General features: G+C 50.2%; 1 protein-coding gene across 1 annotated transcript in view; it reads right to left on the bottom strand.

Moving 5' to 3' along the window:
- Nucleotides 1-1,824: 1,824 nt before the first annotated feature.
- ddx41 (DEAD-box helicase 41) overlaps nt 1,825-9,614 on the bottom strand; it is a 92,654-nt gene continuing 84,864 nt past the window's right edge. Inside the window, exon 17 of the mRNA XM_068057813.1 lies at nt 1,825-2,365. Coding sequence (XP_067913914.1) covers nt 2,229-2,365 — 137 coding nt within the window. The 3' untranslated portion in view covers nt 1,825-2,228. The remainder of the gene's footprint in view (nt 2,366-9,614) is intronic.

Below are 9,614 nucleotides of genomic sequence, written 5' to 3'. Positions count from 1 at the left end.
GGTGCCCAACCCCCTTCCAATTACACTAGTGAACCACCCCACAAGGGCATTGGTGCAAGTCCTGTTGAGGTGCAAACTCTCCCTTTTGAATAGGTGCCTCCTACCCCAGAACTGGTCCGATGTCCCAAGAATCTGAAGCCTTCCCTCTTGCACCATTCCTCAAACTATGCATTTGATTCTCCCTATCCTCCTACTTCTATTCCCGCTAGCACACAGCACTGGCAGTAATCCAGAGATTACCACCTTCAAGGTCCTACTCTTTAACTTCCTTCCTAGCTCCTGAAAATCTGAACATTGGACCTCACTACCTGCTCTCTCTGTGTTGTTGGGACCAATGTGTCTCACAACTTCTGCAGGGGGAAGGAGTGAGCCAGAATATTCTGCATCCTCTCCATGATGTCCTTTACCCTGGTACCAGGGAGGCAACACACCATGCAGGACTCAGGATGGCAGTTACAGAAATGCCTGAATATCCCCTTAACTATTGAATCTCCTATAATGACTGCATTTCTATGCTTTGCTGTTCCTTCCTGTGCAGTCCCTTACTAATTGGTGCCACGGTCTGGACTGCACTCTTTCAATATGTTGTCACTCCCAACAGTCTCCAAAGCTGAGTTCTGATTTGATAGTGACACAGACCCCGAAGACTCCTGCTCATCTGCCTCTTCCTATGCTTTTGGATGGCCACCCATCTACTATCCTGAACTCTCTGCCTATAGAGTGGCCACCTCCTGGAATGTACAATCCAGGAAACCCTCACACTCTGCAGTGACTCCAGCTGCCCTTCGAGCTCGGAAACCCTGAATTCCAGCTCAAGCAGCTGAAGACACTTCCTACACAAGTGGTCTCCCAAGACACACTAAATGTCCTGAAGTTCCCACATGGTGCAGGAACCGCAAGCAACAGTCTTAGCTGCCCCTTCCATGATTTGAACAAAATCTCTATTTCCAGTTTTAGAATCCAGATTTATTTTAATTAAACCTCTAGACCTCAGCTCTCGTGTCTCGCTCCCTCTCTTGGACAACTCCTTGTTTTTTTTGTTTAAACAGTACCAGAACAGCACCTCCTCCCTCACTGCACTGAATTTCCTCACTCACCAAATTCCTAGTTTAGTACTCTGTAGAAACAGTACTCTGCAGAACTGAACTTTGTGCTACTTACTCAGGGCAGTACCTGAGGAGAGGGAACCATTCATACTAGCAGCTAACTTGTGGGCCAGGAAGGCTAATGGGTGGTCCGCTATTTAATGGGAATAGAGTTGAAGGAGCAAGATGTAGGTCTCATGGACAAGATGAGCTTAGAGAAGGCAGGAGGGAAGATAGGAGAGAAACTAGAGAAATATGAGAGTTCAGTGCAAGAGGACAAGAACCTGCTCCCCTCCCCTTCAAGTCCATCATCAACCCCCTCCTCAAAAAAACCCACCTTTGACACCTCTGGCCTTGCAAATTGCCTGCCCCATCTCCAACCTCCCTTTTCTTTCCAAAGTGGTTCAACCTATTGTCACCTCCCAAATCCATGCCCATCTTTTTGGCAACTCCGTGTTCCCTTAGGGAAGTTTGGCCTGGTGGGCTAAGGGAAAGAGAGGCAAGTGGAAAAGGCACCAGAATGGATGGTCTCAATCTTAGTGACAAAGAAGTCCATGAGCTCCTTGCACTTACTGTTGGAGGTCAGAAATGGAGGAGACAGAGCAGAAGGCTTTAAGGAAGTGGTTGCAAGTGGAGACGAAAAGCTGGGATTACCTTTGCATTCCAGGATGATCCTGGAGCCGTGAGCAGTTTTATAAGACTTACTGTCGGGAGGGTAGAGAGAGGCACCGAGCAGATATTTAAGAAATAAAAGTATTTATTTTCAACACATGCAGTTACTTTCTTGGTCAGTTGAGTGTCTGACACGTGAATGAAGATCATCAAACCAAGAGCGTTCATCAAGCGACTAAGGACATACCCCATTGAAGGACGTACTCCATTTACTGAAGTCCATAGTTAAGGTGCAGTTTGACGGGACTTGCTCATCGGAGTCTTAACGTCCAAATAAGGCAGTAAGCAGCTGCTTGACAGACTTAAGTGTTCTGCAACAATGAAATACTACCTAAAAGTGCTTTCAGCTAGACAGTAAAACATGAAATGCACGGAGCTGGTCACAGAATCACACACCAATCACCCGGTCTCTCTCTCTGCAGTGTACAGATTTGTTCCTGGAGCTGCTGGATGCACTGGGGATGTACGAGGTTAGAAGTCCATTGAGCTATGAGCCAGGTAGTCCTTACGCCCGATATTGCTGACCTGCTTCGTCTGCATGGCCTCGAGTTTTGGACAATCCGTGATACGATGGCCCAGACCACCACAAAATGTGCAGCCTCTTTCACCTGCACAAAGAACCAGAATTACTTTCAGAATAGCAAACACATTTCCATCAGTTTACACAGTGTCTACACCACAAAGCCATTTAACAGGAGGATCTGCTTCACAGGGGCACTCGCCATTATCAGCTTAACTAATCCAAATGTTACAAGCAACAACCAGCACCCCCTTGTCCCACTGTGTTGACTATTTCTGTCAATGAGCAATGCTGAAAGAATTCAGCACTGAGGCCCCAAGCAAAATAAACGGTGGGCTGGGTTGTGGGGGTGCATGGACAGGGGCTGGGCAGCACGTGGGGGGTAGTGAGCATATGCGTGGGAGGTCTGGGAGTGCACAGTGGGGGGGTGCATGTGGTGGGGTGGGGTGGAGCGTGGGGGACCAGGGAACGTGAGGGGTAGGGTTATGAGAGAAGGGTTCATTAGCAGCTCCGTACAAAGCAGGTTCCACACGAATGTATGTCTTGCTACAGAGTACAGAACACAAAGCATCCAGTGGATGTGCTCATACAAACAGGGAAAAAAATACACAGTTGAAACATACTTTAATGGAATTCAAGTCCTTTGGGACACTTCATCAAAATTATTTCTGGATTGTCAAATCAAGAGTGATACGCAAGCGAAAGAAATTTTATAAGGCACAAGGCTCTGTCAATTTCCTTGTACAGGCAGAGTGCACCTCACCAAACCTACCCCGGGTACAGGCAGAGTGTACCTCACCAAATCCACCCTGTGTAAAGGCCGAGTGTACCTCACCAAATCCACCCTGTGTAAAGGCAGAGTGTACCTCACCAAATCCACCCTGTGTAAAGGCAGAGTGTACCTCACCAAACCTACCCCGTGTACAGGCAGAGTGCACCTCACCAAACCTACCCCCGTGTACAGGCAGAGTGTACCTCACCAAATCCACCCCGTATAAAGGCAGAGTGTACCTCACCAAATCCACCCTGTCTAAAGGCAGAGTGTACCTCACCAAACCTACCCCGTGTACAGGCAGAGTGTACCTCACCAAATCCACCCCGTGTACAGGCAGAGTGTACCTCACCAAACCTACCCCGTGTACAGGCAGAGCGCACCTCACCAAACCCACCCCATGTACAGACAGAGTGCACCTCACCAAACCCACCCCGTGTACAGGCAGAGTGTACCTCACCAAACCCACCCCGTGTACAGGCAGAGTGTACCACACCAAACCTACCCCGTGTAAAGGCAGAGTGTACCTCACCAAACCTACCCCGTCTACAGGCAGAGTGTACCTCACCAAACCTACCCCCTGTAAAGGCAGAGTGTACCTCACCAAATCCACCCCCTGTAAAGGCACAGTGTACCTCACCAAACCCACCCTGTGTACAGGCAGAATGTACCTCACCAAACCCACCCTGTGTACAGGCAGAATGTACCACACCAAACCCACCCTGTGTACAGGCAGAATGTACCTCAACAAACCCACTCTGTGCACAGGCAGAATGTACCTCAATAAACCCACCCTGTGTACAGGCAGAATGTACCTCAATAAACCCACCCTGTGTACAGGCAGAATGTACCTCACCAAACCCACCCTGTGTACAGGTAGAGTTTTCTTTGACCTCCTTGTCTCGAGAGACAATGAGTAAGCACCTGGAGGTGGTCAGTGGTTTGTGGAGCAGCGCCTAGAAGTGGCTATAAAAGCCAATTCTGGAATAACAGGCTCTTCCACAGGTGCTGCAGAAAAATTTGTTTGTCAGGGCTGTTACACAGTTGGCTCTCCCCTTGCGCTTCTGTCTTTTTTCCTGCCAGCTGCTAAGTCTCTTCGACGAGCCCCGCCTTTATGGCTGCCCGCCAGTTCCGGCGATTGCTGGCAACTGACTCCCACGACTTGTGATCAATGTCACAGAACTTCAGGTAAAGTATACCTCATCAAACCCACCCTGTGTATAGGCAGAATGTACCTCACCAAACCCACCCTGTGTACAGGTAAAGTGCATAACACCAAACCCACCCTGTGTATAAGCAGCGTGTACCGCACCAAACCCACCCTGTGTACAAGCAGAGTGTACCTCACCAAACCCACCCAGTGTACAGGCAGAATGTACCTCAACAAACCCTCTGTGTACAGGCAGAATGTACCTCACAAAACCCACCCTGTGTACAGGCAGAATGTAGCACACCAAACCCACCCTGTGTACAGGCAGAATGTACCTCACCAAACCCACCCTGTGTACAGGCAGAATGTAGTACACCAAACCCACCCTGTGTACAGGCAGAATGTACCTCACCAAACCCACCCTGTGTACAGGCAGAATGTACCTCACCAAACCCACCCTGTGTACAGGCAGAATGTACCTCAACAAACCTTCTCTGTGTACAGGCAGAATGTACCTCACAAAACCCACCCTGTGTACAGGCAGAATGTAGCACACCAAACCCACCCTGTGTACAGGCAGAATGTACCTCACCAAACCCACTCTGTGCACAGGCAGAATGTACCTCAACAAACCTTCTCTGTGTACAGGCAGAATGTACCTCACCAAACCCACCGTGTGTACAGGCAGAATGTACCACACCAAACCCACCCTGTGTACAAGGAGAGTGTACCTCACCAAACCCACCCTGTCTACAGGCAGAATGTACCTCACCAAACCCACCCTGTGTACAGGCAGAATGTACCTCAACAAACCCACCCTGTGTACAAGCAGAGAGTACCTCACCAAACCCACCCCGTGTACAGGCAGCGTGTACATCACCAAACCCACCCTGTGTACAAGCAGAGTGTACATCACCAAACCCACCCTGTGTACAGGCAGCGTGTACCTCACCAAACCCACCCTGTGTACAGGCAGCGTGTACCTCACCAAACCCACTCTGTGCACAGGCAGAACGTACCTCAACAAACCTTCTCTGTGTACAGGCAGAATGTACCTCACCAAACCCACCGTGTGTACAGGCAGAATGTACCACACCAAACCCACCCTGTGTACAAGGAGAGTGTACCTCACCAAACCCACCCTGTCTACAGGCAGAATGTACCTCACCAAACCCACCCTGTGTACAGGCAGAATGTACCTCAACAAACCCACCCTGTGTACAAGCAGAGAGTACCTCACCAAACCCACCCCGTGTACAGGCAGCGTGTACATCACCAAACCCACCCTGTGTACAAGCAGAGTGTACATCACCAAACCCACCCTGTGTACAGGCAGCGTGTACCTCACCAAACCCACCCTGTGTACAGGCAGAATGTACCTCAACAAACCCACCCTGTGTACAGGCAGAATGTACCTCACCAAACCCACCCTGTGTACAGGCAGAATGTACCTCACCAAACCCACCCTGTGTACAGGTAGAGTTTTCTTTGACCTCCTTGTCTTGAGAGACAATGAGTAAGCACCTGGAGGTGGTCAGTGGTTTGTGGAGCAGCGCCTAGAAGTGGCTATAAAAGCCAATTCTAGAATAACAGGCTCTTCCACAGGTGCTGCAGAAAAATTTGTTTGTCAGGGCTGTTACACAGTTGGCTCTCCCCTTGCGCTTCTGTCTTTTTTCCTGCCAGCTGCTAAGTCTCTTCGACTAGCCCCGCCTTTATGGCTGCCCGCCAGTTCCGGCGATCGCTGGCAACTGACTCCCATGACTTGTGATCAATGTCACAGAACTTCAGGTAAAGTATACCTCATCAAAACCACCCTGCGTACAGGCAGAATGTACCTCACCAAACCCACCCTGTGTACAGGTAGAGTGTATAACACCAAACCCACCCTGTGTATAAGCAGCGTGTACCGCACCAAACCCACCCTGTGTACAAGCAGAGTGTACCTCACCAAACCCACCCTGTGTACAGGCAGAATGTACCTCACCAAACCCACCCTGTGTACAGGCAGAATGTACCTCAACAAACCTTCTCTGTGTACAGGCAGAATGTACCTCACCAAACCCACCCTGTGTACAGGCAGAATGTACCTCACCAAACCCACCCTGTGTACAGGCAGAATGTACCTCACCAAACCCACTGTGTGTACAGGCAGAATGCACCTCACCAAACCCACTGTGTACAGGCAGAATGTACCTCACCAAACCGACCCTGTGTACAAGCAGAGAGTACCTCACCAAACCCACCCCGTGTACAGGCAGCGTGTACCTCACCAAACCCACCCTGTGTACAAGCAGAGCGTACATCACCAAACCCACCCTGTGTACAGGCAGAATGTACCTCACCAAATCCACCCTGTGTACAGGCAGAATGTACCTCACCAAACCCACCCTGTGTACAGGCAGAATGTACCTCAACAAACGCACTCTGTGTACAGGCACAATGTACCTCACAAAACCCACTCTATGTACATGCAGTGTACCTCACCAAACCCACCCTGTGTACAGGTAGAGTGTACCTCACCAAACCCACACTGTGTATAAGCAGTGTGTACCTCACCAAACCCACCCTGTGTACAAGCAGAGTGTACCTCACCAAACCGACCCTGTGTACAAGCAGAAACTACCTCACCAAACCCACCCTGTGTACAGGCAGCGTGTACCTCACCAAACCCACCCTGTGTACAAGCAGAGTGTACCTCACCAAACCCACCCTGTGTACAGGCAGAATGTACCTCACCAAACCCACCCTGTGTACAGGCAGAATGTACCTCAACAAACCTTCTCTGTGTACAGGCAGAATGTACCTCACCAAACCCACCCTGTGTACAGGCAGAATGTACCTCATCAAACCCACCCTGTGTACAAGTAGAGTGTCTAAGACCAAACCCACCCTGTGTATAAGCAGCGTGTACCGCACCAAACCCACCCTGTGTACAAGCAGAGTGTACCTCACCAAACCCACCCTGTGTAAGGGCAGAATGTACCTCACCAAACCCACCCTGTGTACAGGTAGAGTGCATAACACCAAACCCACCCTGTGTATAAGCAGCGTGTACTGCACCAAACCTACCCTGTGTACAGGCAGAATGCACCTCAACAAACCTTCTCTGTGTACAGGCAGAATGTACCTCACCAAACCCACCCTGTGTACAGGCAGAATGTACCACACCAAACCCACCCTGTGTACAGGCAGAATGTACCTCACCAAACCCACTCTGTGCACAGGCAGAATGTACCTCAATAAACCCACCCTGTGTACAGGCAGAATGTACCTCACCAAACCCACCCTGTGTACAGGCAGAATGTACCTCAACAAACCCACTCTGTGCACAGGCAGAATGTACCTCAATAAACTCACCCTGTGTACAGGCAGAATGTACCTCAATAAACCCACCCTGTGTACAGGCAGAATGTACCTCACCAAACCCACCCTGTGTACAGGTAGAGTTTTCTTTGACCTCCTTGTCTCGAGAGACAATGAGTAAGCACCTGGAGGTGGTCAGTGGTTTGTGGAGCAGCGCCTAGAAGTGGCTATAAAAGCCAATTCTAGAATAACAGGCTCTTCCACAGGTGCTGCAGAAAAATTTGTTTGTCAGGGCTGTTACACAGTTGGCTCTCCCCTTGCGCTTCTGTCTTTTTTCCTGCCAGCTGCTAAGTCTCTTCGACTAGCCCCGCCTTTATGGCTGCCCGCCAGTTCCGGCGATCGCTGGCAACTGACTCCCACGACTTGTGATCAATGTCACAGAACTTCAGGTAAAGTATACCTCATCAAACCCACCCTGTGTATAGGCAGAATGTACCTCACCAAACCCACCCTGTGTACAGGTAGAGTGTATAACACCAAACCCACCCTGTGTATAAGCAGCGTGTACCGCACCAAACCCACCCTGTGTACAAGCAGAGTGTACCTCACCAAACCCACCCTGTGTACAGGCAGAATGTACCTCACCAAACCCACCCTGTGTACAGGCAGAATGTACCTCAACAAACCTTCTCTGTGTACAGGCAGAATGTACCTCACCAAACCCACCCTGTGTACAGGTAGAGTGCATAACACCAAACCCACCCTGTGTATAAGCAGCGTGTACCGCACCAAACCCACCCTGTGTACAAGCAGAGTGTACCTCACCAAACCCACCCTGTGTACAGGCAGAATGTACCTCACCAAACCCACCCTGTGTACAGGTAGAGTGCATAACACCAAACCCACCCTGTGTATAAGCAGCGTGTACCTCACCAAACCCACCCTGTGTACAGGCAGAATGCACCTCAACAAACCTTCTCTGTGTACAGGCAGAATGTACCTCACCAAACCCACCCTGTGTGCAGGCAGAATGTACCACACCAAACCCACCCTGTGTACAGGCAGAATGTACCTCACCAAACCCACCCTGTGTACAGGTAGAGTTTTCTTTGACCTCCTTGTCTCGAGAGACAATGAGTAAGCACCTGGAGGTGGTCAGTGGTTTGTGGAGCAGCGCCTGGAAGTGGCTATAAAAGCCAATTCTAGAATAACAGCCTCTTCCACAGGTGCTGCAGAAAAATTTGTTTGTCAGGGCTGTTACACAGTTGGCTCTCCCCTTGCGCTTCTGTCTTTTTTCCTGCCAGCTGCTAAGTCTCTTCGACTAGCCCCGCCTTTATGGCTGCCCGCCAGTTCCGGCGATCGCTGGCAACTGACTCCCACGACTTGTGATCAATGTCACAGAACTTCAGGTAAAGTATACCTCATCAAACCCACTCTGTGCACAGGCAGAATGTACCTCATCAAACCCACCCTGTGTACAGGCAGAATGTACCTCACCAAACCCACCCTGTGTACAGGTAGAGTGTATAACACCAAACCCACCCTGTGTACAGGTAGAGTATACCTCACCAAACTCACCCTGTGTACAGGTAGAGTGTACCTCACCAAACCCACCCTGTGTATAAGCAGTGTGTACCTCACCAAACCCACCCTGTGTACAGGTAGAGTATACCTCACCAAACACACCCTGTGTACAGGCAGAATGTACCTCACCAAACCCACTGTGTGTACAGGCAGAATGCACCTCACTAAACCCACTGTGTACAGGCAGAATGTACCTCACCAAACCCACCCTGTGTACAGGCAGAATGTACCTCACCAAACCCACCCTGTGCACAGGCAGAATGTACCTCACCAAACCCACCCTGTGTACAGGTAGAGTTTTCTTTGACCTCCTTGTCTCGAGAGACAATGGGTAAGCACCTGGAGGTGGTCAGTGGTTTGTGGTGCAGCGCCTGGAGTGGCTATAAAGGCCAATTCTAGAACAACAGACTCTTCCACAGGTGCTGCAGAAAAATTTGTTTGTCGGGGCTGTTACACAGTTGGCTCTCGCCTTGCGCTTGTCTTTTTTCCTGCCAGCTGCTAAGTCTCATCGACTAGCCCCGCCTTTAT

The sequence above is a fragment of the Heterodontus francisci genome, chromosome 26 (assembly GCF_036365525.1).
Source record: "Heterodontus francisci isolate sHetFra1 chromosome 26, sHetFra1.hap1, whole genome shotgun sequence".
In the NCBI taxonomy this organism is placed as follows: domain Eukaryota; kingdom Metazoa; phylum Chordata; class Chondrichthyes; order Heterodontiformes; family Heterodontidae; genus Heterodontus; species Heterodontus francisci.
The sequence above is the reverse complement of the archived record's forward strand: the minus strand, read 5'-3'. Positions and strand labels throughout refer to the sequence as shown.